Raw genomic sequence first — 27,700 nt, 5'->3', positions numbered from 1 at the left:
ACAGGTCTTTGTGGGTGGTGAGAGAACACAGGCCCCTCCCTGGTGGGGAATGGGATCACCTGGACCCAGGCAAGTGGATCATTGTTGATGTCCACCTACAGAGAAGGGGGAAAGGTCCCACTGGCTTCCTGTTTGCCTTGGAGAGCCTGCAGAGATCTTTCTGATCTGATTCTCCTCCTCACTTTCTAGGTTTGGAGCAGCATGGACCTGCCTGTAGAAGAGTGGCAGTCCCACATCCACAGAAGGTGGCTGCGGCTCCAGCCGTCTGTCCAGACATCATTCTCTAGAACAGACGCAGATGCCCTATGGGAGATTGTGCTGCATTGCTCTGCGCTACTCCAGTAAGTTTAAGCAGACAGACCCGAAAGAGTAGCCATGGACAAAGCCTACGTCATCCTTAGCACAGAAGGGCTCTCTTACTCTGATGTGGCAGTCAGTGACCCCATTCCTAGATTTAGCTCTGGCTGCATTTTGATCAGTGCACACACAGGGAACATTCAGAGCCTATTGTCTCAGCTTCCCCTTGGTTATCATCCCTAAGGGTCAGTCATGGCACTTAAAGACATCAGAGATCGACTCACCCTACTCCCTCTTTTTAGATATCAGAGGACAATAAATAAAACTTGCTGGGAGGGAGGCAGCCAAGCTATTCTCAAACTTCTTGAGGACCCCTTCACACTCCTAAAATTTTGAGATATCTTCTTTGTGCCCCCCTTTCCAAAAAAAGAGCTTTTGTTTGTGGGTGGGGGTTCAGTCATGGCCAGTCTCTGTGACCCCATTCAGGGTTTTCTTGGCAGAAATACTGGAGTGGTTTTCCATTTCCTTCTTCAGATCATTTGACAGATGAGGAAATTGAGGCAATCAGGGTCAAGTGACTTGCCCAGGGTCACAGAGTTATTAAGTGTCTGAAACCTGATTTGTATTCAAGGCTTCCCTGCCTTCCACCCACTGTACCACCTAGCTATTTGTGTGGGTTGCATCTGGATAATCGCTATATTCGAACTGAAAATGTCTTAATATTAGTATGAAAAGGGTTGTGACCTTGCAGACTTCCTGAATCCCAAAGCAGGCAGTTGGGACTTGGCCATGGTCACCCAGATAAAAATCCTAACAGTAGGTAACGTTTATACAGGGCCTTAAACCTTGTCAGTGGCTTTACATTTATTTCATTGAGCCTTACACCAACCCTTTGAGATCAGTATTATAATCTCTCCATTTTACAATTGAAGAAACTGAGGCCAGAGCATGTAAAATGACTTGCCCACAGTCATATAACTAGTAAATATTAGAGGCGGGGTTAAGCCCTAGTCTTCTAGACCCCAGACCTTAAGAAGTGACCACCCACCTGCCTCTCAGACTATTCCTGCCAGGGTGTGGGTCCTGCTTGCTCCAGAGACCTTCCTCACTGCTAATGTGGTAAAGGGTGAAGTTGGCCATGGCAGGGAAAACTGGTGAATGACACAGTTTACCTTCCACAAGAACTGTTCGAGATCATTGGAGTACTGGGGGTACATCAAGGAAGAACGAGTTCTCTCTAATTCCATGCCAAATCTTGGCAGTTCCAGTGCTGAGGGCAAGCAGGAGTGTTTATGTACTTTAGAGCCATGGAGGAAATACGGGCGAATGGTCTGATTTCTTCTCTCTCCCTCTCCCTTCTCATCCCTACTGCCCCGGCCCCTCACCCCCTACCTGGAGTTCTCATAAGGGGAACCTCAGAGGCAGGAATGCAGAGGGGAGGAATTTTCCTGCAGGCCAAACAGGGAGCTGTGACTTAGTATGTCATTAGACTCTGCACATATGTGTTTGCTACGGCCAAGATTTTCCATCGAGCCATAGCCCCGGGGAGTCTGAGCTTTGCTGATCAATCACAGGGAGCCAGAGAGCATCTAGCCTGTTTTCTCCTGATGGTGGAAGGAGGTAGGAGGCCCCAGAGTGCCCTGTGCCCTTCAGGAAGTGAGAGAGAAAAGGACCTAATAACATGGAACAATTCTTGAATGATCCAGGCTTTAAACAGGGTTGAATCAGATCTAACCAAACCACTCAGCCTGATGTTCCTGGTGTACAGAGCTCCACTTCCTGTCTCCAGACCTTTGCATGGTCTATCCCCCATGCCTGCAAGTGCCCTCCTTGCCCCAGTGGCATACAATGACTTTAGGGCTCAGCTTATGTGTTCTCACCTGCCCCTTGTTCTCAGGGCTCTCTGAAATTACTTTGTATTGGTTTTATATTATGTTTTTGGATGGTTTCTCCCCCCAAAACACCCCCACCCCCACCCCCACAGAAGATAAGCTTCCAGAGGGCAAAGATACTTTCGGGTTTAGTTGGCCAAGTGCCTGGCATGGTGCCTGACACGTAATAAAGGAATGGTCATTGTAGCAGAAGGAAACCATCAGTGTGAGCCCGTCTGGTAGAAGTATTCCTGCCCTCCCCCAGCATTCCTGCCGCCCAGCACCACTTCTCCCTGGCACTGATCACTTTCTGACATTAGATGGTGTCAAGGTCATAACAGTCTGTCCTCTTACATCCTTGAGAAGTGGGCCTCCAGCCTCCACTTGAAAACCCTGCAGGAGTGAGAAGGTGACCAGTCCAAAGGAGAGGCAGCCATCCTGGGTTCCCACCTGGCCAGATTCTAACTGTCCTCCACGATTCTCTAGTAGCCCATAGCATTAGAGCTCTCAGGTCTCCTTCATATCCCTCATGTGCATTCTATGCCTCTCTGTCTCCCCGCACACAGCCACCACCTAATGCCGGTCCTTGGCACATCTGCCTTTCTCTGGGTCTCATTTCCCCCAGCCCAGATCTGGCTGTGTCTATTCTTTGTCTCAGTAAACCCTATTGCGTCTGGGTTCAAATATAAAGTGCTAAATAAATTTACAGCTATCTACAGCCTGACCTTTACCTTCCTGCCTTCTTACACTTTCCTCCTCTCCACACACCCTACAATCCAGCATTTACTCACCTACTTCAAGACCCAACACAGATGCCCCTTCTGTGAAAAGCCTTTCCTGGGCTGCCCAGATGCTCGAGTCTTCCCCTCCAAGGTTACTGCCATCCGTGTACTCAGCGTGCACCAGATTTACTGGTTGTCTCCCTCATTAGAATGTGAGCTCCTTGGGGGCAGCAAGGGAGCACTGTGAGTAGAGAGCCAGGCCTGGAGACAGGAGTCCTGGGTTCAAATGTGGCCTCAAACACTTACCAGCTGGGTGACCCTGGGCAAATCTTTTAACCCTCATTGCATAATCCTTATCACATCACTCTTCTGCCTTAGACCCAATACATAATACCGATTTTTTTAAAATTTAATTAATTTAGTATATTTTTCCATGGTTACATGATTTATGTTCTTTCCCTCCCACCTCCTTAAAGCCAACAAGCAATTCCACTGGGTTTTACATGTGTCATTGTTCAAAACCTATTTCTCCATATTATTAATATTTGCAATAGAGTGATAATTTAAAGTCAACATCCCCAATCATATCCCCATCGAACCGTGTGATCAAGCAGTTGTTTTTCTTCTGGATTTCTGCATAGTACTGATTCTAAGATGGAAGGTATGGGCTTTAAAAAGGAAGAGGAGGACATGGCTCCTCGAAGGCAGAAGTTTTTTTGCCTTTCTTTGTGTTCCCATCCATTGGTCTGGTATCTGGCACATAGTAACTGGCCCTTAGTAAAAGCTCTGCTGATTGATTCCTTTTGAGCCATTCTTTCCTGGGGCATTCAGTTGCTCAGCTCCAGCAGGAAAGGCTTCTGATGAGTGCTATGTGTCTCTTTCTCTCTGGGTGGCCAGTGAAATGCTGACAGTTCCCTGGCCTCAAGGTGCCCCACATTGGACAGGTAATGTTGTTAGGCAAGCAGCCTGGCCAGCAGCTTCTCCTCCAGGGTTTTGTGCTTCTCCAGACACTCTTCCTCAGCTCCCATCTGCAGTGTCCACATGTGCTGATGGCTGGGGATTTGTGGCTGCAGACCAGTATCTTCACTTTCCTCGTTTCCTCTCTGCGAATTCACAGAACCATAGGGTCTTGGCTTTAGAACTAGAAAAGACCTAAGAGGCTGTCTAGTCCCCCGAGGCCCAGGAGGGAGGCAGCCCTAGGCACATGGGCAGGGAATACTAGAGCCAGGCCTCTGGCTCCCCATCCAGCACCCCCTCCCCAGGACCAAGGCTGTACTGATCTACAGCTGTGTGACCCTTTTCTCCTCTGAGCAGACCTGAAGATGAGGAACTTCTACAAAGACTTGCCGAAGGTTACTCAGTGGAGAAGGATCCAAACGCCTACCTATTTTATAAAGAAGAAGGAAACAGAGAATTCCAGAAGAAGGCCTACAAGGCTGCAGCCATCCTCTACTCAAAGGTGAGGAGTAGGGCAAGCCCAGCACATGGTGGACAGCTCGGCCTTCTCGGGGCATGCCCGTGCCCCATGGAGTGCTACCACTTCGGGAGACTCAGGCTGTAATTAGGGGTTTGGATAAAAAAGAGGATGCCTGGCAGAACCGTCCTTGGTTATGTGTGGGACACAAAGGGCACTTTGTAGCAGCAGGGCCTCCACTCCAAAAAGAAGCCCCGTGTTCTTAAAAAAGTGACTCACACATGGGGGCCCAAACTTCAAGTCACCTGGGCCTCCTGCTAGGCCTTGTCTGTGAGCCCCAGGGTTCAAAGGCCATTTTTATGGGAATGAAAACCCTGGATGACTCGGGAGGTGGCCTCTGAGAGTTGCCATAGCAAAGAAACTTCTCACCTTATGGCCCTCTCTGAACTTAGCTAGCTTGGTCCTCAAGCCACAGATGTCGCTGGGCTCCTTCTCAGAGATTGCCAGGACCTACCAGGGCAAAGCCTTCAAGTCCCCCCTGTCACCTCCATGCCTCAACAAGGCATCAGGAGAGGACGTAAAGGACTCACTGCTGAAAAATTCTGGTTTGCTAATCCCATACAGGTCCTTAACTAAAGAACAAACAGATCGTGGTGCCTATAGGCAGGCAGCACTCAGGATGACCACAACATGATCATGACTTGGGATGTTTCCTGAGCAGCCAGCCATTGGATTCCCTGCAGACATCCTGGCCTTTCATGGACCTGGGAAACTGCTCCACCTTCCATGCTTCTCACCTCTGGCCAGTGCACCCCATCAGGACTCCCAAGGCAGGAGAACTGTTCCTCCCCTTAAGTGAAGGAAGCGTATGAGGCCCAGGAGATTCTAGATTGCAGGCAAAACTTCTGGCTTTGGAATTAGTGGGTTGAGTGCAAGCTTGAACCGTGGATCAAAATATTGGATATAGGAGAGAGTAAAAGTCCTTCATGCTCCAAATTATCTCAGCAGCACCCTGAGAAACTCCCTCCCAATCCCTTTAAGAGGAAGAAGGGAAATTGGGTCAAGGTCATGGAGAGCAGGCTTGCTGCCACTCCCTCGGCCTTTTTTTTGTTTTGTTTTTTTTAGGCCCTAACCTTCCATCTTAGAATCAATATTAAGTATCAGTTTCAAGGTGAAAAAGGAGTAAGGGCTAGTGTTATAAAGAGGTGGTGTCCATCTTGTCCCAGAAATTCCATACAACACCAGGCAGTGGGGGTTAAGGGACTTGCCCAAGATCTCACAGCTAGGAAGGATCTGGGATCAGATGTGAGCCCAGGACTTACCATCTCTCAGCCTGGAGTTCTAACCACTGAACCACTGACTGCCTCCCCACCCATGTCCCCGATCCCTCAGTCTTGATGTTGGTCTAGAAACAGGGTCAAGGCCTTGCTTTAAGCCACCTAAGTTTGTTGTAGTTACAGACCTTCTTTTGGCCAAAGCACCCAAGGTTCCTCTTTGCAGGAACGCCACATAAACCCTCTAAGAGCAAGGGGATCTTTTTTTAAATTTTTTAAATATATATTTAATTTTCCCAATTACATGTAATAACTGTTTTTAACATCTATTAAGATCCAAATTGGGGCAGCTGGGTAGCTCAGTGGAGTGAGAGTCAGGCCTAGAGACAGGAGGTCCTAGGTTCAAACCCGGCCTCAGCCACTTCCCAGCTGTGTGACCCTGGGCAAGTCACTTGACCCCCATTGCCCACCCTTACCAATCTACCACCTATGAGACAATACACCAAAGTACAAGGGTTAAAAAAAAAAAAATCCAAATTGCCTCTCTCCCTCCCTCTGAGATGGTAAGCAGTTGTTCTGGCTTATACATGTATGATCGGAGCAGAGGAGTTCTTGTGGGATAGTTGTCTTCTTAGAGAGTTGGCTCCAATCTTTATTTTCAGCCCTGCCTCAGCTGACGGGTCCTACATGGAACCATACCAGCCTCACAGTTTTCAGTGACTTGCCCACTGTTTCTTCAAGGAGTCCATATGTGTTGTTTTCACAGGAGACTGGACTTCCTTGGGGGTCCTCTTGTCAGTTTCTGTCAGAGACAGACCCAGATGTGAATCCCAAACGGGCCAGGCTTCCCAATGGTGTGGTCTCTGGTGTAGGTGATCTGCCTCCTGGTCAATCATTGGGCTCATTCATATGCAGAGACTTGACTAAGTTGAAATGGACTGGATTTCCTTGAGGGCCATAAGGGATGGCCAGTGTCATGGTTCCTTCCAATTTATGGTCTACCCAAATTGACTCAACAACCACTAATAATAGCAGACATGAAGCTTTCTGAGATACTTTACAATTTGTCATCCTCAGGGGCAGCTAGGTAGCACAGTGGATAGAGAGCCAGGCCTGGAGTCAGGAGGTCCTGGGTTCAAATTTGGCCTCAGACACTTCCTAGCTCTGTGACCCTGGGCAAGTCACTTAACCCAGTTGCCTAATCCTTACTGCTCTTTTTTCTTAGAACTGATACTAAGACAGAAGGTAAAAGTTAATTTTTTTTTTTTTTTTGGCCATTCTCACAGCAGTGTTGTGAGGTATCATTTACCCCCATTTTACAAAGGAGAAAACAGGCTTAAAGAACCTAAGTGACTTGCCTAGGATCACACAGCAGAGTCAAGTCCCTTCCAACTCCAAGTCCAGCTGCCTTTCCACTCTCCCATTCATATTATGCATGTGCCATCTATGTAAATATGTGGCATGTGAGGGGGCTGGAATCCAAGGGAAAACTAGAGTGACCCCCCCCATACACACCTCCCTAAAGCTAGAGAGCTGATAATAGCATTAATATCTGGCATTTGTCTGTGCTGCTTTTATTCTCTCCATCCTCCCCAGACATTTATTGATCACTTCCTAAGTGACTGGCACTGTGCTAAGAACTGGAACTACAAAGAAAAAGCAAAAACATCTCCTGCCTTCTGGGAGCTTACCGTCTCGTGCCAGGCTTTCAGCCTTGCCACTACATGGCTCCCATGCTAGGCAGGACTTCTGCTCTTACCTCTGCCCCAGAAAGATGAAAGCACTGGCCAGATGGATCCATTGACAAGTAGGGGTGGGCCTGGAACTCAAACCTTGGCCCCTGATAAAGCTCTTTCCATTCAGTGGTACCTCCTTATCACTCTTTTGCAGGGAACATGCCATGCTAAACCGAACACTCAGGAAATGTCATTGTGCTTTGCCAACCGCTCTGCAGCCTTCTTCCATCTGGCTCAGTATGAGGTGAGTACCAAGATGCCTGGTGTCATTGGCAGAGAAGGCCTTTTACTACACAGGACTCAAGAAAAGCTTAGATAAATCCCACTCTCTAAGGGCATGAGTGTCAGGAAAGACTGCAGGAATGGGTGGGAAATCTGAGCCTTTCTCTAGGTGGGGCACATCCTGCGTGGCCTGCTTTTTCAAGAAGAAGGCAGCACCTATCATCGTGGCCTAGGGCAGTGATGGGCAAACTTTTTAAAGAGGGGGCCAAAGGAAAGGAAATGCTCATCTGTCAGTCTGTCTCTAAGGCAACTCTTTCGAAGTTTCATTGTATTGTATCCTACTCATTGTATTCATCAGATTCGGAATAATGTCCCCCAGCCTGATAGAACATTTCAGGGGGCCGCATTAGGCCAGAGGGACCTAGTTTGCCCATCACTGGCCTAGAGGGTTTGTAAAAGTGAAAGTTGGGAGATGTCATCTTTAAGTATATATATGTATTTAAGATATATATTAAAATGTGTGGCCGCCAGGAATCAACAATTCAGGTTGATTCCGTAATTAAATCAGACCCAAGTCAGCATCGGGTTGAAGAGTTTATTTACAATCTGGTAGGTAAAAAGTAGGAATAAAGAGAAAAGGAGAGGCTAGTACAGGCCAAAGGCCTGGAAGGAGAGAGAAGGTTAAAAGGCTAAATAAATGAAACTGTAAGCCGCAAGGCCTAACAGCCAGATAGGTAGAGTTTGGAAGCGGCCCAGCTAGGCCAAGGAAGTCAGCCTAACTTACCCACATGACAATATAGAGTGTAAGCTGTCTGAGGTCTCAGGAGATGCTTCTGCTCCCAGTTCGAGACGGCAACTGCCCCGACAGGAAGTTCACTCACTTACTTAAAGAGATCGTGTCTTTCATCACTTCCTGTGGTCCACCTCTAATTCAAATGGACAAATGGCAGTTTCTACATTGATTTGGACTGCCCAAAGGGCAGTCCCTTATTCTTGATTTGTTACTTATTGTCACGTGTGGGTAACTCGTCTCCCCTCCCCACTAAGGGAGGTTAGGGTGACATCATTAGCATGCCTGGGTTGAGTAGATCTTTGACTATTAATGGGCTCGAGCTAATTCTATTTACACAATCCCCCCTGATGATCATATTGGGTGCCTAGTCACCCCAAGTGATCATGTTACACAAACATCTTATACCACAAAGGTCTTCTAACTACAATAGGGAAATGGAAAGGAGAGAAAGCAAAACCAATGTTTTGCTAAGCGCATTGACAAGAAACCAATTGGGGGCAGTCCCCTATTGGCATATCATGTACAATTAAAGTAGCTGTTCAAAACCCATCAGTCCATTCATTAGCACCCAAAGTTCATTCTGGATCACTCGATTAAATGTAGGTTCTTCAGGCATCTCTCTGCAAACAGTTCATTCTCTGGATTAAGGAATCAGCAAGTTTCTTTCCCTGAGTTTTTTTTTTTTTTAAACAAATCAAAAATTAAATCTTGGATATAATTAAAATACAATAAAATCTTGGATTTTATAAAAATACAATCCCCCCTGACGTGGGTATTTAGAAAGAAATACCCAGATCAGCTCAATATATATATATAGTTGAGTCATGGGGTTGTATGAGTAAATTCAAAAGAAAAAGAAGAAAGAAAAAAAATAAAAATGAAACAGAAGAAAATGGAAGCTTTTGAAAAAAGAAAGGCATTAAAATCAAAATCAAAATATCAAAAGTTATGTACATAAAATTTTTTGAAGAAAACAAAATAAAATTATAACAGGCCCTTGTATTAGGGTCTAATCAATTATAAATTCCATCCTACTAGTCTGTAGGATACAATGCAGTAATACTGCACTTACTCATTTGCACCTAAGACTACAGGAAGTTGCCATTCTATAAGAGAGAAAAAAGGACCAGATTTATATGCAAGGGAAGTGTCTGTCATTCCCTTCACTCTCAGGAATATATGGGTGAGCCAGATGATGGCCAACCTGCGGTACCTGACTGACAGTGTAGTTCGGAGAGTCCTACGTCTTAACATATGTTAAGTGTCGCAGCTTCGATTCTTACACTGAGTTCAAGTCCTCAGTGTTGGCGTGGGAGTACCTCAATCCCACCTGTATATGTATGATCTTTAACCTTGTGCTCCTTGGCACTGTGCAGATGTTCTCAGCAATCCCATTGGATTGGTCGGTCTCCATAACCTTTGTGCTTTTCTTAGCACTATTACCGGCTCATGAGTTCCCTTTTCCTGGAATTAGACATAAGCATTAATCACAGTCCCATAACATTTAACAATATATGGCAAGTTCTTGGAGTCTAAACCTTGTGAGTAAGCAATAATATTACAGCAAATATATATATTAAAATTATAGCATTGCAAAAAATAATGAAAAAATTAAGTGATTATATGTACTCAAGTACAAGAAATGAGAAAAAAGACAAAAATATCAATTATTCTATTAAAAGATATTAGGAAAATCAATAAGAAAATTAAAATAAAATCAGGGAAAGAATCAAGACAAACCAATGATTCCAAATTAGCATCCATGAGTCTATGAACTGTTATCTCCAATGTAGGTAACAGGTTGTAGGGAAGAGGGCCAGCATGGAGCCCAGTGTCCTATAGGAGGTAGGCTGACTTGAAAAGGTGTGCAGAAAGGCTGATGTGGGATTCCTCTTGGAGTGTGTCTGGTTCCTCTGGTGTAACCCCTTCCAGGCTTGGGGCAGGAGAGGGGAGACGTTCTTCTGACCTTCCTGAAAGAGTTTGTGGGAGTCCTTTTGGTTAGGGTCCTGAGAGCTCCACTTTCAAAGCCCAGAGCCCTGGTTCTGCCTACCATACTTCCTGGTCTTGAAAGAAAAAAGGAGGTTGAAACCTTTGTGAAACTCTTGAGGTTTGGCTGTAGCTTTGGAGCCTCTGATCTCTGTGCCTTTCTTTGTCTAAGATTTCCTCAACTCCTTCATCAAACAAGTATTTCCCATCAAAGGAGAGCAGTTCTCTTTTAGTCTTGAGTTCCCATGGGGCTGGGCCAGACAAAATCAAACATGGCTTCTGGCATCTGAGCAGCAGCACCACAGAGCGGGGGGCCTAGGAGGAGGGGGCTGCTAGATTTGAACAAGGGAGACCAGGATTCAGATACTGCCTGCAGCAATGGCTGGGCACCCCTGGGGGTGAGTCATGTCCCCTCTGTCCCACTTTCACCCTTTGTAAATGGGACTGATGACATTTGGCCCACCTCCCTCCTGGGATACTCCGAAGAAAGCATTGGTAAACAACACTATGGGGATGGCCTATGACAAAACTTGTTGATCCGAGTGCATGGAGTTCCTGGCGACCTTTAGCTCGAAATGAGAAACATCTGGTGAGGCATGAGGTAGTGGATAGTATTGGATTTGGACTCTGGAAGACATTGGTTCACAGCCTGCCTCTGACACTAAAATCAATTGATTAATCAATAAACGTTAAGTCCCTACTATTTGCCAGTGACTGAGCTTAGCACTGGGAAGATAAAAAGGGGCCCTGGAGGAGCTTACAGTCTAATGGAGAAAACAACACGCAAACAAATCCATACCAAGCATGCTCTAGACAGGCTAAACAGGAGATAAGGAGCAGAGGAAAAGTACTGGAATTAAGAGGAGTTGGGGCAGGTTTCCTGCAGGAGGCAAGATTTTGTCTATACTTAAAGGAAGCCAGAGAGGATAGTAGTCAAAGTAAAGGAGAGAGAGCATTCCAGGTATGGAGGATACCTGGAGCTGAGAGATGGAGACAGCCACGAGGCCAGTGTCACTGGATGGAGGTCAGCCAACTTCTCTCACCTCTCTTAGCCTACGTAGATTCATCTTTAAAATGAGGAGAAAGAGGAGGATCTTCAGATGACCTCCAGGGTCCCTTGCAGCTGTAAATCTCTAATCCCATGCATTAGCTGTGGCTCTGATCTTCCAGGAGACCCATAGAGCATCCAGCTGCCCTCAGCACATGGCTAGTCTGGTCACTTGGAGACAGTGGCCTGGAGGATGAAGGTGGAGTGGCCTCATTAGTAGTGCCACATCACGGTATTGGCTAAGAAAAGGTATGGTGCCTGGCTGGACTGGGCACATTTACCCCATGTAGAGAAAGCTACTTCGTAGGGAGGTACTGGAAGATTTGTTATACGGAATCATCCATGCTTATGTAGATAGCTTTATGCCACTTTGTGACACGTCACCTTCTGGACATTCACTAGAAGTGGCCAGGAGATGGTCCAAACAGAATAGCAGTCCAAGGGAGCTCCCTTCCCCTAGAACAGATTATTTCTCCAAAAAGAAAGCTTTGCCCATCTATTTTTGGGGATACTGTCTTATTGGTAAGTGATTGGAGCGTCTCCAAAAACCATCAAAATGGGCAGCTTAGAAAAAGACAGCTGGCGGGCAGCTAGGAAGTACAGTGGATAGAGCCCCAAACCCAGAGATGGGGGATCCTGGGTTCAAATGTGGCCTCAGATATTTCCCAACTGTGTGGCAAGTCTCTTAACTCCAAGTGCTTAGCCTTTAGCAGCACTCTTTTGCCTTGGGACTGATACTTGCTGTTGTTTCCCAGACAGAAGGCAGGGTTTTTTTTAAAGAAACAGGCGGGATGTGGTGTGTTGCACCTTGGTCATTTTGCAGGTCAGCGCTGCTTAGCTGGTTTTGTTACAAAAGTGGGTTCAGTGGCTGGGGGACAAGCATTTAAAAATTAAGCTTTTCGAGATTGTCCCACATGGATTTTGTTTTTAATCTGCTTTCAATAGAGATTGACTCTTGTGGTTGAGAGATTCCGTTAGCAATCATTTGTTAAACATCCACTGTTTGCCCTCCATACTCGAGCTACAAATGCAGAAGTGAGATAGTCCCTGCTCTCAGGGAACTTACCTTCCACCAGAAGGACACAGCATGTTCATAGATAAAGAAATAGAAGGCATGTTCCAACCAAATACAAATCATGTTGCCAGGGGACAGAACAAGGAGAGGCCAAAGGAATCAAGGAAGGCCCTTCACTAGCTTACTTCCACCAGCCTAGAAGGGGGCTATGAATTGTCATACATGAGGAGGGAGAGCTTTCTAGGCCTGGGAGGGAGCAAAGACACAGAAATGGGATTTGGGGTGTCCTGGACAAGGAATAACAAGGCTAGCTTGGCTAGAATATACAGTGTGGAAGAGGGACTGACGTGTATTCTTCCTAGAAAGAAAGGCTGGAGCCAGCTGTGGCAGGTTCTAAGTGCCAAGCAGAGGACTTGGTCTTTGCTTCTTGAGGCAGTAGGAAGCCTCCGGAGCTTCTTGAGGAAAGCAGTAATTCAGCCAGAAGCCTACTTGTCAGCTTCCCTACACTCTGCAAGGACCGTTTGTTGACGGGACGTAGCTTTATTCAGAGAAAGCCCCATTACGTTACCCAAGTGGGTGTCTAATTCAAGGGGAATGCAGGTTTCCTTGTAATTCAAGGTAGACATTTGGCCCCCACAGAAGGCAGCAATCGTATCCCCAATTCCTCTCATTTTAGACTTGTCTTGAAGACATCGGGAGAGCCCAGATGCATGGGTACCCAGAAGGGTTACAGCCCAAGTTGATGCTGCGCAAGGCCGAATGCCTCGTGGCCCTGGGCAGGCGGCAAGAGGCAGCCCTGGCCCTCCGTGCCCTGGAGCAGAACATCTCAGCCCATCAGGCCGGTGCTGGGGCCCCGCATCTCCAGGCCCTGCAGAGGAGGCTCAGCCACCTGAGAACCAGAGTGCAGGAGGACCAGGACCCTGCACGAGCTCATCCCATCAGTCTAGCACAGACCTCAAAGGAGGCCGGTCTGAAGGCCAAAAACAGCTGGATTCCCAACGCGTCCTCCTCTGTGAGCTTGTGCAGTGACCCTTCCAGAGGACGCTATCTGGTTGCCACAGAGGACATTCTTCCAGGTGAACTCCTAGTGAAAGAGGAGGCTTTCGTGAGTGTCCTCAATCCCGGAGAGACATCATGGCTGCGGCCTGGCCCAGGGGCCAAGTGGGACAGTAGAGCCGCCGCCGGGGACGTCCACTGTCACCGGTGTTTGAAGCCCGTGTGGGCTACGATTCCCTGTCAGGAATGCAGCTATGCCAGGTACTGCAGCCAGCAGTGTATGCAGCAGGCCTGGGAGCGCTATCACAGGACCGAGTGTCCCCTGGGGGGGACGCTGCTCGCCCTGGGAGTCTTTTGCCACGTGGCCCTGAGGACAGTCCTCCTGGCTGGATTGGAGGTCGTTGGCAAACTTGTAAAGCCCTTTCAGGGAACAGTAAACTCCCAAGGCCGGACTCCAATGGAAACACCAGATGCACCGGCCATTCTCAGGGGGGACCAAACTAGCAGTTTGTCCAGGATGCCAATCCCAGGATGTGACAGGGATGGCACTTACCAGAGTGCTTACTATGCCCTCTTCCACCTCTTGCCCCACACCGAGAAGCACAGCCCAGAGCACAAGTTCCTCTGTGGCCTGAGCATCCTGGCCTTGTGCAAGAAGCTGGGAGAAGCCACGCAGCCTTCGCCCCAGACAGCTCAGGGGCCCTGTGAGCCGGAGGCAGAGGCATCAGGGCTGAGCGCCTGGGCAGTGGCCATGCTGAGGCATGTGCTTCAGCTGCACTGCAATGCCCAGGGAGTGACTGCTCTCCAAGAGGCGGGTAAGTGGGCCAGCAGGCCGGACGCTCAGTGAGGTGTCTGTCTATCCATCTTGGTCTTTATCCACAGTGGAGTGATTGACGAGAAAGTCAGCCTAGAGGAGCATCCAGGAAGGAGCTGGCCAGGCATCCTGGAAGAGAAGGAGGGAGGGAAGAAAGAAAGTGGGAAGACGGGAAGGATGGAGGAATATAGGGAAAGGAGAAGAGGAAAGAGGAAAAGAAGGGAGGAGGGAGAAATGGAAGAAGGGAGAGGGAGGAGGGGAAAGGGGGAGCAGTTAGTCAGTGCTGACCCAGTTCTCGTCCCTGTTCATTCTGCTGACTGACGTTAGCCAAGCATCTTACTTTCTCCCTTCTATAAAAATGAGAGAATTGCTTCTTTCCTGCCTCCCTCCCAGGACTGTTGGGGGGCTCAAACGAGCTCTCCATCCCTCAGCAAGGACTGGTTAAGCTCAGGCTCTGGGTTCACAACGGAGGGAAACGGGCCCTGCCCTCCAGGAGCTTCCACCACGTGCAGGCCGTGCAGCCAGAGTTGAGGGAGCTTGAGGAGGCCCTCGAGGTGCCACCTGAGCTGAGTCTGACAGACAACCAGCAACATTGGCAGGACAAAGTGATGCTCTTAGGAGAAGGCAAATAATGTCTCCTTTACTTGTTTCTAGACAAGAGAAACTTTTTGTAGGAACCTGAGTAATGTCTGTGATTTCCTAGGTAACACACTGGACTTGATTCAGAAAGATCTGTGTTCAAATCCTACCTAAGTATATGAGTATATGCAAGTTGTTCTACCTCTTCAGGCCTGTTTTCTCATCTGTGAAATGATTTTTACATGGGAAAATGGGCTTTGGGGTGCTGATGGTGTTCTGCTGAGGTGTCTTACCAGAAACTGCACTTCATCTCCTGGCATGGAGAAGCACCCAGAATTGGAGCCCACAGTAGCCTTGGCTTTTTCACCCTGGGCTGCCCTCTGGCACTGCCAGCTGTCCTTCCTGAGCTGTCCCTTTTTTCTTTAGTCTTTCTTTTTTTTAATCCTTACTTTCTGTCTTAGTAACAGTTCTAAGACAGAAGGGCAAGGACTAGACAGTGCAGTGGAGGTTAAGTGACTTATCTAGGGTCATACAGCTAGGAAGTATCTGAGACCAGGTTTGAACACAGGTCGTTCCAACTCTAGGTCTGGCACCCTGTCTATTGTGCCACCCAGCGGCCCCCATCTCTATTTTCCAAGTAGCATCCACTGAGTAGACTTTAAGAGGTTTTGGAGTTTTTTCCTTGGGTATATTCACTTGCATTTTCTAATTAAATCTAATTTGGTTTTAATCTGCCCATATTTCTAATCTTGGTTTTATCCCTTTTTATTATTTCACTGGGGCTCCAACACCTCCCAATTTAGTGTTCTCATTGAATTTCATTAGCAGCTGTGTCATTAGGAACACAGAAGGGGGATTAACGTGTTAAGTAAGAGAGAGACTTTGACAAAGAACCTCACAGGCATTTGTTGTGCTATTTGCAAGTCCTGTTCCTGAACATTTGAAGAAACCTCTCTCTAATGTTCTCTCAGGGGAAAGAACCAGTCCCTGGCTTGGAGCTAAGCCGAGGTATCGGCAGTCACGTTTCAGGAGCCAGGCAGGCCTCAACCCAAGCTCTGGCCGTCGTGGCTCTTCAGCCACTAACCAACAAAGTGATCCAAGGAAGGTCACTTCCCTCAGACTCTTCCGGAAGATGAGAGTGTCTCTCTAAAGCCCCCTGCCAGCTCTCTAGCCCTTTACAGTCCTGAGAAAAAGTCTTGTTCCCATCACTCACCTTTTCTTCCCCATAACCAAGGGGGATGTCTATAGCTGGAATTCTCACTTTGGGCCAACACATCTTGACACCGTTTTGACCATAGACGTCCCCCTTGAAAGTCCTGTAGAACTCTTATTTCAGCCAGTTGAATTATCTGTTAAAGGTAGTCAAAGACTTGGTTGTTGAGAGGACCCCAGTGATAACAGCTAACATGATAATAGCTTGTCCAGTTTTCCCAACCGCAGATGTAGCCAGTGGTATTAGATCCATTTTGCAGATGGCAAACCCAAGGCAGGCTGAGTGACTTGCCTATGGCCTCACAGCTATATAAATGCCAGGGGCAGGCTATGAACCCACATATTCCTAATTCCAAGACAAGTCGCCTAGCTTCTTTGTTATGCTGCTTCTCTGAATTGTGGGATCATGGATATAGAATCTGAAGGGGCCCCAGAGACCATCTAGGCCTACCCACTTTTTTTTTTTTTTTTCCTTAAACTCTTACCTTCTGTCTTAGTAGAAAGTCTAAGACAGAAGAGTGGTAAGGGCTAGGCAACGTGGGGTTAAGTGACTTGCCCAGGGTCACATAGCTAGGAAGTATCTGAGACCAGATTTGAACCCAGGTTCTCCCAGTTCCAGGCCTGGCCCTACCCACTCTATACAGATGAAGAAACTGAGTCTCAAAGAGGAGGGATGACAGGATAAGGTCACATAGGTAATCATTAGTAGACTCAGGGTCTGAACCCAGGTCCTCAGATTCTAAAGCCTCATTCATTTCACTGTACCAGACAAACCTCCCACTCATCCTTTCCCTAATCTCCCACAGCCAGAAGTCATCAGATTTTGCTGATTCTCCATCTACAGTATGACTCCCACTCATCTGCCCCTTCCTACAACCACCTGGATCTCCTGGACTCTTGAAACCACCTCCCAACTAGTCCCTCTGTATCCAGTCTCTTCTCCACTGTAGGATGCCATCCTACGCCATCCAAATCACCATCTTGACCACTCTCCTAATTATATAATTAGGATACATGCATAATCATAATTGTGATTGTACTGTGATCATTATATCCTGTAATTAGATAATTAAATACATTCTCTGATCATGGCAATTCTCTCTTCAGAAACTTTCAGTGGCCCTCCATTGTTTATGAAAGTATAAATTTCAGACCTCGACATTTAAGGCCCTTCATGGTGTGATGTGATCCTTAGCTCTGGGTTTCTTTGTTTATTCCAGTATATATAACTGACTTCCCCTTGTTCTTCTCCTGCCCTAGGCTCAAAATGATCCCCTCTCTCTGTCTCTGTCTCTGTCTCTGTCTCTGTCTCTGTCTCTCTCTCTCTCTGTCTCTCTCTCTCTCTCTCTGTCTCTCTCTCTCTCTCTCTCTCTCTCTCTCCCTCTCTCTCTCTCCCTCCCCTTTCCTCTCCTCTCCTCTCCTCTCCTTCCTGCCCTCTTTTTCTCTCCGTCTCTCTCTTTTTCTCTCTCTCTGGCTTGGTTTCTGTAGGCTCCCCTGTCTTTGGAGAAGTGAAACAATCCCTCCTCCCCCATTACTTTTTTACATGAAGTCTGCACTTTCATGGAGCTTTCTTCAAGAGAGTTTCCTATATCTATCTCATCAGCTTTCCACAAACATTTCTCCCTCCTCTCCTCTATACTACACTAGTTCCCTTTTGGTATAGTCCTTTGGAGCTCACAGTCCCAGTACCGCACCCTGAGGTAGGTAGGTAGGTAGGTAGGTAGAGTAAATATGCTTATGCCCATTTTACAGATGAGGAAGCCACAGCTCAGAAAGAGCCCTGGCCTCCTGACCTTTGACCCACCATATCCTGCTACTCTGCACTCTGATGGAAGGGGGGAGTGAGTGACTCAACCAAAAGCAGGATAATGGATGAGTTCTAAATCACGTTTTTTGGAACCCAGTCAGAGACACACCCAACTAACACTCATTTCTGTTCCTGAGCCCACTCTTGGGGAGAATCCATAAATAATTTGCAACACTGATATCTCTGACTGGAGTGTGATGTTTTTAGGGAAAATTTTAGCAACCGTTTTACTGTCGATTGTCAGCTATCACTAGCTGAGAAGTGGGCTTCGTCCACTTGGAATTATTCAGAGCCCACTCCTCCAGACTGGGCCCTGGCCCTGCCTGCCTGCCTTGGAGCATTTTCTCAGCTCATTAGCACCTCCTGGGAAGAGGAAAAGAGACAGAACTCAGATCAGTCAAGTTGATGCTTATTCGATAGCTATGGGGAGAAAATTAGTGGGGCATTGCTGATAAAAAGTGTTAACGTGGAGTCTCTTGAGAGTCACACTTACCTGTGCCTTCCCACGACCCCGGCGAGCAGAATTGGCTTCCCCTGCCCTCCCTCGCTGGTCTGGTGACATCCAAGAATGACAGTGGACCTCTGGGGAGAGGAGTCTTTGCAATGTTCCTTCCTTCTCTGGCTGCTTAGGCAAAGGAAAGGAAACAAACCGTAACCTTCTCTTGATGACTTGGGGTCAGCTTTATGCACATCAGTTAATGTACTGTCAGGTAATAGAGCTGTGCCCTCCGGGGCTGTTTGCCTTCCTATAATCCTGGCCCTCAGCTGGATTCTGCTAATTGAGGTGACTAGATAGCTGACCCCCATGAGTGAGATGTTGCTCTGAAGTGCCTGCCGAAGACATCTGTATGTGTCAAATAGGCCTCATGCACAGTCTGACCCCAGACTGCACTGACCTTTTCAGTTCTTGGGTCTATTAGAATTTCCTCCTTCCTCTCTTTCTCGGTTGGCTGATACAGCTCACTTTTGCCAGCATTCCTGCCTTGAGCAACAGTTCCCTTCCTACTAATTTGCTGCTTTTTAGTGCACTGACCTGGGAAAACATGAAACAGACTTGTTGGAATTGTGTCTAAAGTAAAAGTAAACAGCTTTGGAATGAAGGCCTGAAGACAAACCCAGGAGTAGGGAGAGACAGGGTTAAGTGGCCACCTAGAATACACTCAATAAAGAACATTTTCGACTGTTTCATTTTGTAAATAAACATTTTTAATGCCAGCCAATTCCGTTCTTTGTAGCACGACAGCATTTATTTTATCGTGTCAAGTAGTCTGTCAAGCAAAAACTAAAGGCTTCTTCCTACACAACAGAAGGGCTCCGGGTTTCAAACCCTGACTACGGTGACCAGATAGCTTGTTCCAGCTCTGTGGGATGGGCTCTCCTGTGAGGAAGAACATGAGCTTCTTTGTCAGCATTTTACAACATCTGTTGTGGCTACTCGTGGGCCTCTTTCCTTGTCTTTGGCTGTGTCCTTGGTGGTTATATCACCAGAGAAATGACCTTCAGATAAGTGAAAAGATCGTTTAGACATCAGAGCATCTCAGGAAGCACGAGGACTGAGATTTCTGTCAGGGACCACTGATGTGAACTGTGATTTCCCAGCAGGGCGCTGGGCAGACACACAGAACCTGGTAGATTTTGAAATGGGTCAAATGACCAAACCCAATTGCCGTGCTATCCACTTGCCTGAGATGTCTCAAGGATGTGCCCTGAGAATTTTTCTTTAGCCCTCTCAGTTCAGCATTGTGGTCCATGATGAAGGTATGGAAGGCATGCTTGTCAAAGTTGCAGACGACATAAGGCAGGAGAGGCAACCAAACACACAGAATGACAGTCAGGATCCCCAAAGGTGGGGACGGACAAGAAGGAAAAGTCAAATCTAATTAGATAAAATGCATAGGAATCAATGTAAAGCCCCCACTTGGCTTCAAAGAACCAATTTCCCAGTGACAGGTCTAGACTGGAAGGCATGTGTGGAGAAGATCTCAGAAGCTTTAGGACAAAGTGGGCCCTCGGCTGCTCTGCTCCACCTGTGTCAGACCACCTCTGGACTTTAGGTTCTCTTCTCTGAGAGCCATCACCAAGCTAGAGAGTACTCAGGGGAGGCTAGCCAGGATGGTACGGGAACTCAGAACCTCGGTGTACAAGGACCTTAAAAAAGAACCCAGGGCAGTAAGTCTGGAGGGAAGAAAAGTTAGGAGGAGTTCAGTTCTGATCATTAAGTGTTTGAAGGGCTCTCTAGAGACATCAGACTTGTCCACCTTGGCTCCAGTGGGTGAAAGCTAGAGAGAGGCAGAAGTGGACCTTCCCGAAGGCAGACATTCCTAACAACTGGAGTCATCTGAAAGGGAACTTGTTGCTTTGGGAGATGGCAGGGCCCACCCCCACCCCTGACTTCTGGTTTTCCCATGGAGGCTGGATGTCCATGTCTGTGTTGGTGATCTAAAAGGGATTGGGGGGCCAGGGATGGGTCGGACTAGATGGATTCCTTTCTGAGGGCCCTTATCACTGAGCTTCCACAAAAGACCTGAGATTCTTTCATATATTTAACCCTCGCATGTGAAAAATGGACTTGGACAGTGGTTAAATTAACCCACCAAAGGTCTGATAATCAAAGCACTCGCCCTACAATGATTTGGAACATCTCCGGGAAATAATCCTGCCAGTTACTCTGGTCTCTGTACTCTCGTGAACATTCTCATCTCACCAGGCAGGAAGCCTCCCTGCTGATAATTCCTTTTTGATTATTATTTAAGATATTTAATCTTTGGGTTCCTTTTCATGGTAATGAGAAGGAGTGATTAGGCTTCCAGAATTCTGGGGGACTTTTGCTTTAAATGTGTTCGTTCCCTTTGCCTCCTGGGGACGAGAGAATGCTGTGAGTCATGTTCCCTCCTATTTATACTGGATCCGGTTATAAAGACATGAGTCAGATGGGCTAAAGGCCCAGTTTCCTATCTCTGTCTTCCGAGAAATGGGTAGCTAGGCTAGAACTAGTGTCCTGATGAGGTTGTCACTTTTCCTCTGGCACTTTCAGGATCTGAAGGGGACCTCATTACAGAGCGCAGGCAGGTCCGCCTCGCCACAGGCTTCTTCCCTGTCATCAGCCTGCTGAACCACTCGTGCCGCCCCAACACCAGCCTGTCCTTCAGGGGCTCAGTGGGCATCATCCAGGCATCACGGCTCATTGCACAAGGGGAAGAGATCCTCCATTGTTATGGTGAGCTGCCCACCACCTCCTCTCACCACCAGACTTTCCCAAAGAATAGAGTGGAAGAGAAGCAGCACCCCAGGGAGGACTCTCCTGCTGCTGCATCTCCAGAAGGATGGCAAGCACACCACATCCAGGGAGGAGGGTCTGAGCCCCAAACAGAGGCCTCTTACTTGGCCCCTCTTCACCAGCCCAGCATCTTCCTTACCAAGTACTTTCTATCCTGAAAGTGGTGTGAACTAGGAGCTCTTTGGCCCCTTGCTTTGCCCTTGTCCTAGGGCCCGCATCTTCCCCTGCATCCATCTCCCTTGTTTGGGGAGGGGAGAGGGGGCTCACAAAGGGAGATGTTGTCCCAGACCCTCTGCTGGGTTGAGGGAGGAAACTCCAGCCTTTTCCCTCCATTTCAGTCTCGTCTCGGTTGTGTCTCATGGCAGGGCCTCATGAGTGCCGCATGGATGTCACTACAAGGCAGCAGAAGCTGAGATCTCAGTATTTCTTTGACTGCCACTGCCAGGCCTGTCAGAATGAGGAGGTGTGCCCAGCTAGCACGGCACCAAAGCCAGGCCGGTTCCGTTGTCCCTCGTGCAAGGCAGCTCTGCAGGTGCTTTTCCTCCTCCTTGGGCCTCAGCCTTTCTTACCACTCCCCACCCAGATTCTCCCACCAGTAGCCAACATCGAGGGTCCCTAAACCCTTCACACACATTCGCGCTGAGCTTCCCAGCAAGTCATGAGAAGCTCTCCCGTGGGACAGTCAGGGCTTCTGTTTGCAGATGAGGGAAGGAGAGCTTAGAGACAGGATTTCCTATGGTCACCCTGCTGGTGGGTGTTGGGGAGAAACAGTTAGTTACTCAGGGCTTTCCTGCCTTCATATCTCACATTCATTCCACACCACTGCCTAAGAGCATAGCACATAAGGTTTCTCTCCTTGGCTCATCAGGCATGCTGGCAGGTGCCTTGTGAAGCATGGTGCCAACTGGTAAAGCATGAAAAGGGCACTGGATTTGGAGTCAGGACCTGGGTTCTAATCCTGGATCTCTTTATTTACTATTGTCTTATCCCCAACTCATGAGAGAGCCAAACAAGGCCCTGTTAGAAAACTACCAGCCAGGAGCCCATCCCACATTCACCCCACTGACTACTGAGAAGTGGCACTGTTTTCCAATGATAGTGAGGCTGTTACCTTCCCACTTTAAAAAACAAAAAAATCATCCAAAGTTTAAGGACTGAGAAGAAAAGATCCTGTGGCCGTTGAAAGGTCTAGCTGGGGTGGGCCACAGTAATCTGCTTGTAAAGGTTCTGTCTCCAAATATCTAGCTAAGATTGTCCTTAGGGGAGTGTTGCAGAAGCTCAGTGCTGGAAGGGACCTTGGAGACTCCTTTGTGAATCAGAAGATTTGGAAAGAACTTGAGAGATTATTTGGTCTCACTGCTTCATTTTACAAATGAGGAAACCTGAGACTCAGAGAGGTTAGGAAACTTTATCTGTAGCTACTCTGGTAGTAAGTGATTCAGCCATCGTTCAAACTCAGCATCTCTGCCTCCATATCCAACACTCTTTCCCCCAAAACCCAATGTGTCCCTCATCCAACTCCTACCCCACAAGAAGCTCCAGCATCCCCAACTGTCTCTTAGGATCCAACTGAATACCTTCTACAAAGGGTAAGTCATTCCCCTCCAAGACGGCCTGTTAAGGAGATGAATAGACTTTTAGACAAGTTAGATATGATAGAGCTTTGAAGAAAATTGAATGGGAATAGAAAGGAATATACTTTTTTCTCAGCTGTCCATGGCACCTTCACAAAAATTGACCACATTCAAGCAAAAAACCTTCACAGATTCAGAAAAGCAGAAATATTAAATGCACTCTTTTCAGAACATTATTCAATAAAAGGCCTTGGAAGCATAAACTAAAAATTCATCAGAAACTAAACGATCAAATCCCAAAGAATGAGTGGATTAAATCATAGAAACTACCTCCCAAGACAGCCTGTTTTCCCTATGGAGCAACACCTACCAGATTTAACCCAGCTTTGGGTATGGTGTGAAAACATGGTCAAGGCCAGGAGCCATAAAGGGATCCTGGTGGTCTGTAGGGTGTGAGGCCCCTGAGAGAGGAGACCTTCCTTTGCCTCTGTATCCCTCCCTCCTAGCCCAGAGCCTAAATGATGGGTAAAATGAGTAGAATTGAGACCGCCCCTCTCCACATTGGCCAGCTGTCCACCTCGGACTGCAGCATTAGCACAGGAAGATGGGTAAGTAAACCTGACTTCCCCAGGGAGACGACATCCTGTGCTGTGACAACAGAGCCTGCACAGCCTCTGTGAGCAGGGCTCAGCTGGAGCACCAGGTACAAGACCTTCGGCAGCGGGTGAAGGCAGCCCTGGAGCTGCTCAGAGATGACAGATCGGGTGAGAGTCCCTCCCTTTACCCCAAATCCCTACCCTTCATACTTGGGCTCAGTCAATGCTTATTGAGTTTAATGGGATTATCCCCGTGTCAGCCACAAGATGGCTGTGTCATCCATGGTAACCAGAGCCAGCTTCCCCGTTTGGCAGCCCTGGGAGGGCAGCATGACGTGGCTCACACAGCCAGGCTGGCCCCACTCCAGTAACAAAAGAGTTCTCTGTGGCGTGTGGGGGCCCCCGTGTCATACTCATTTGTTCTGATCCCAAGGCCTCGCTGACTCAGTTTCCCAGAAGTGTGGTTATGTCCCAGACAGGGCTGATGCCTCCGGAGAGCAATGGGGCACCAGTGTTATTCAGGGGCTGAGGCATAGGGCAGCCACGGCCTGTTGCCCCCTGGACCCTGCAGTGTGGCCTGGCCTGGAGGATTTGTAGAGGCAGCCCTGAGAGTGAAGACTGCAGACTCTGGGGTGGAACTCCGGACCATTGTGGCAGCAAAGCCATGCCCTGCGTGTGGCTGATTACTCCCAATAAGGAATGTGGTTCTTAGCTGAGAAATGGGGAGACTCCCCACTCATCTCAGCCCAGCTGCTACAGAACTTGGGTCCTAAATTCCCGCTGTGTTGTTTGTGTTTGAATCCATAGCTCAAGCTGTCCGGCTTTTGTTGGGGTGCCAGCAAGATGCTGAGAACTTCTTGTCCTCAGAGCACATATTGATGGGAGAGATTGAGGACCACTTGGCCCAGGCATATGCCAGCCTCGGTAGGGCACGGGTCTACCTGACTGATTCTGCTTCCCCCAAGAAAAGAGGGGGGATTGTTTTGTTTGGCCTTGGCTTAATGAGTGTCTCCCGGACCTTCTCCCCCATTATTTCACCCTCCCTTCCCTACTCCCAGAAGTCTCAGCTGTAATAGAGTGGGGTTCTCTTGCTGGAATCAGGTTGTGTTTCCTGACAGGGGACTGGCCCAGGTCTGCAACCCACCTGCAAAACAGCCTCCTGGCGGTAGAGGCCCGGCACGGACCAGCCAGTGTGGAGATGGGCCATGAGCTCTTCAAGTTGGCCCAGGTCCTTTTCAACGGGTAAGGCTCTTCAGGCGTCAGTCACCCTAGCCCCGCATCCCAGCACACACCTGCCGCTCTAAGACAGCCCCCCCCCTTTGTCTGTTCCTTTTCCCCATCCCAGAAGCTTCACTGAGTATTTTGGAATTCTTGAATCACTTTCTTATTTCCTCTTCTGGGGAAAACGAAACTGTGTCTGCCTTGATGTGAGCATTTGAGCGAGGTGACCCATAGATCCTGAAATCCAAAACAGCTCCCCAGAGAAAAAAATGTCATTCCCACCTAGGGCCCGTGGGCATTTCTTAAAGTGCCTCCTGAGAGCGAGAGAGCTGGGTCTTCCCTCCTTCTTCCCCCCTCCCCAGGGCCTGTGTTCCTCTCCTCTCCCTTCTCAGCAGCCCTGCACTCTGCTGTTTTCTGGCTGCCTTCTCACCCTCCTGCCCTCTCACCCTTTCTTTTAAAGGCTTCAGAAGAAGGTGAGGGTGGTGATCTAACGACCTCCACTTCCTTCTGTCGCTGCCTTCTTTTGGAAACCCTGATCTTAGCATTTCTGAACAGTTTCCTACACCACCACCACCCATGCTCCCCCCCCCCAAAAAAAAGCTGCGTCCTGGCACCCACTGAGTGCTAAGTCTTTCAGGGAGGGAGATAAATCCTGGTAATTAAGGGCTGAGCTTGGAGTCAAGAAGACCTGGGGTCAATCCAGGCCTCTGATATTTGCTAGTTAATGACCCAGTGAGTCACCTAACTTGCCTGGGCCTCTGCTAGATCCGGAGGTTCTACATTAGAGATGAGTCTCGATCTGCCCAGTGAAGTCACTGATCCTTGCCATTTTTTTTAACTCTCTTTCTTAGCAACAACTCTTTTATTTTTTTTAAACCCTCACCTTCCATCTTGGAGTCAATACTGTGTATTGGCTCCAAGGCAGAAGAGTGGTAAGGGTAGGCAATGGGGGTCAAGTGACTTGCCCAGGGTCACACAGCTAGGATGTATCTGAGGCCAAATTTGAAACCAGGCCCTCCAGACTCCAGGCCTAATGCTCTATCCACTGAGCCACCTACCTGCCCCTAAATACTGTATTCATTCAACAAACACTTGTTAAGTCATTTCAGTCATGTCCTTCTCTTTGTGACCCCATTTGGGATTTTCTTGGCAAAGATCATGGAATGGTTTGCCATTTCCTTCTCTAGCTCATTTTACAGACAAGGAAACTGGGGCAAACAGGGTAAGTGACTTGTTCAAGGTCACCCAGCTAGGAAGTGTCTGAGGCCAGATTTGAACCCAGGAAGATGAAGTTTCCTGACTCCAGGCCCAGCACTCTATTCACTACACTCTCTAGCTACAAACACATGTCCTTGCCTTCTTAATGAGTATGGAGGGAGTCCATCAAGTGCCGGCATGGAAGATAAATAGTGAAGGCTGAGTTTGCAATCAGTCAAATCAAGCTCCTACTATATGCCAGACCCCCTGATGAGGGTTGAGGGTACACAAAAAGGCAAAAATTGTTCCTGAAGGAGCTCAGTCTAACAGTGGAGACAACCTTTCAATAAACAGGCTCCTTATAGAGGAAGTGGACACTCCCTTTAGCCAACAGGCCTTTGTTAAGTGGGGAGATGAGCTTTTGGACACACTTGTTCATCCTAAAAGAGTGTTCTGAGTTAGAGACTTTGGGCTGGCTTTATTTCGTCATAGGAGGATGTCCCGTATCAGCCACTGCCTCCTATCGTAGGCCCCAGCCGTGCGTCTCGGCCCCTGCCCCTGGCTAGAAGGAAGGCAGGAGCCGAGCTGTCCCCTTCGCCACCCCCCGGTGCCCTTAGGTCTGCTGTCACGTGGTGGAATGGGTGACCTCCACTTGCCTCCTCCGCTCCAGGTTTGCAGTCTCCAAAGCCTTGCATGCGATAGAGAAGGCGGAGAAGGTTCTGTCCATTCACTACGACCCCGAAAATGAGCAGATGCAGGAGCTGCAGCAGATGAAAGCGTGCTTGCTGGAGCTGCCGGGCCTCCCCGTGGGGCCCGCACACGGGCTCGTGGGAAAGTGAGGCTGGCCATGGCCAGAGAGGCCCTGGGCACCCTCACACCAATTGTCTGTCGAGTTGCCGGTGAGCTGCCGCTGGCGAGTGACCTGGAGCCGTGGCCAGCCGCGAAAGCCTCTGCGCCCCCCAACCTAGCAGCCCCCGACTGGCGAGTGCCCCCAGGGGTTAGAGGTGGAGACTTGTACACCAAGCAAGGTGTCGGTGGCAGACACTGGAAATCGGTGGGTATCTGTCAGCTGGAAAATGGCTGACAATTATCTGTGACTAAGGGAGTCATAGTATTGCACTGTAAAAAATGTCGGATGGAAAGAATGCCTGGAAACTTGAGGAGGCTTCCATGGATTGATGCAGAGTGAATTAAGCAATCTGAGGGAAGTTTACCCCCCGACCATTATAATGTAAAAGAAAACTGCAGCGAAGGACATCAGGGACCAGGCCCAGCTCCCAAGGACTGAGAGTCAAGCTGACCTCCCTCCACTTGATGAAGAGGTGGTGAACCATGGATACAGAATGAAGCGTATGTTGTCAGGGGATACGGTAGATTAATTGTATTTCTCTGTTACAAGTCGAAATAAGTCCAGTATTAGGAAATAGCAGTTGTTTCTTTCTGTCTTTTTTTAAACATCAGCAAACCTTCGAAAAAGAAACAATAGGTGTCCTACAGGAAAATCCCATGCCTGGTGTGTGATACGGGGCAAAGGCAGGGGAGCATTACTCCCAAGATACCCCTTTGGGAAAGATGGGCTTTCAAAGACTGCATTGTTCAGAGTGCTGTTCCCTGAAATGAGAGAATGGCCCAGACTGAAAACTGGCCCCCTCCGATGACTAAAATGGGCATCTAGAGACACCGCGTTCCATTGGAAGGAGCTGGACTTTCCTGAGGAATCTGAGTCTGGGCCTCGGGACTCATGGCCAGGGTCCAGCCCACTAAATTGTTAAGAGGCAGCTTCAGTGGAACACGCCCGTTGTTCCCAGTGGTTACACGATGCCGTGGACACCGCAGAGGGGATTGAACTAATGGCAATAGTCATTAAGAACAAAAAGATCATTATAGGAAATGATGGCGTTGATGTGGTTTCTTCCCTCTAAGAAGTACGTTGGGCTTCCCAGATGGGATCGCATTCCCCTGGGGGTCGGAGTGTTCATGGGATGGGCTCTTGAGCAGCTCCAGATTTGGCTGGAGCCATTTTTGCAGTTTTCTTTCCCTTTAGTTTCC

General features: G+C 48.3%; 1 protein-coding gene across 1 annotated transcript; it reads left to right on the top strand.

The window, feature by feature from the left end:
• The first annotated feature begins 201 nt into the window (after window positions 1–201).
• On the top strand, window positions 202–27,700 carry SMYD4 (SET and MYND domain containing 4). The gene is made up of 10 exons (XM_044676336.1): window positions 202–341; window positions 4,205–4,349; window positions 7,469–7,558; window positions 13,055–14,189; window positions 20,821–21,003; window positions 21,429–21,595; window positions 23,269–23,401; window positions 24,041–24,157; window positions 24,352–24,475; window positions 26,322–27,700. The coding sequence occupies exons 1-10, from the start codon at window positions 202–204 to the stop codon at window positions 26,488–26,490; spliced, it is 2,403 nt and encodes an 800-aa protein (XP_044532271.1). The 3' UTR covers window positions 26,491–27,700.

The sequence above is a fragment of the Gracilinanus agilis genome, chromosome 4, assembly GCF_016433145.1.
Source record: "Gracilinanus agilis isolate LMUSP501 chromosome 4, AgileGrace, whole genome shotgun sequence".
NCBI classification, from domain to species: domain Eukaryota; kingdom Metazoa; phylum Chordata; class Mammalia; order Didelphimorphia; family Didelphidae; genus Gracilinanus; species Gracilinanus agilis.
This window is presented reverse-complemented; position numbering and strand designations above follow the sequence as displayed.

Excerpts from the sequence above, each read along its gene's own strand:
- SMYD4 (XM_044676336.1), top strand. The coding sequence starts at position 202 with ATGGACCTGCCTGTAGAAGAGTGGCAGTCCCACATCCACAGAAGGTGG. Across the intron at positions 7,559-13,054 it reads TCCATCTGGCTCAGTATGAG|ACTTGTCTTGAAGACATCGG; the intron begins GTGAGTACCAAG and ends CTCTCATTTTAG. Across the intron at positions 14,190-20,820 it reads GACTGCTCTCCAAGAGGCGG|GATCTGAAGGGGACCTCATT; the intron begins GTAAGTGGGCCA and ends TGGCACTTTCAG.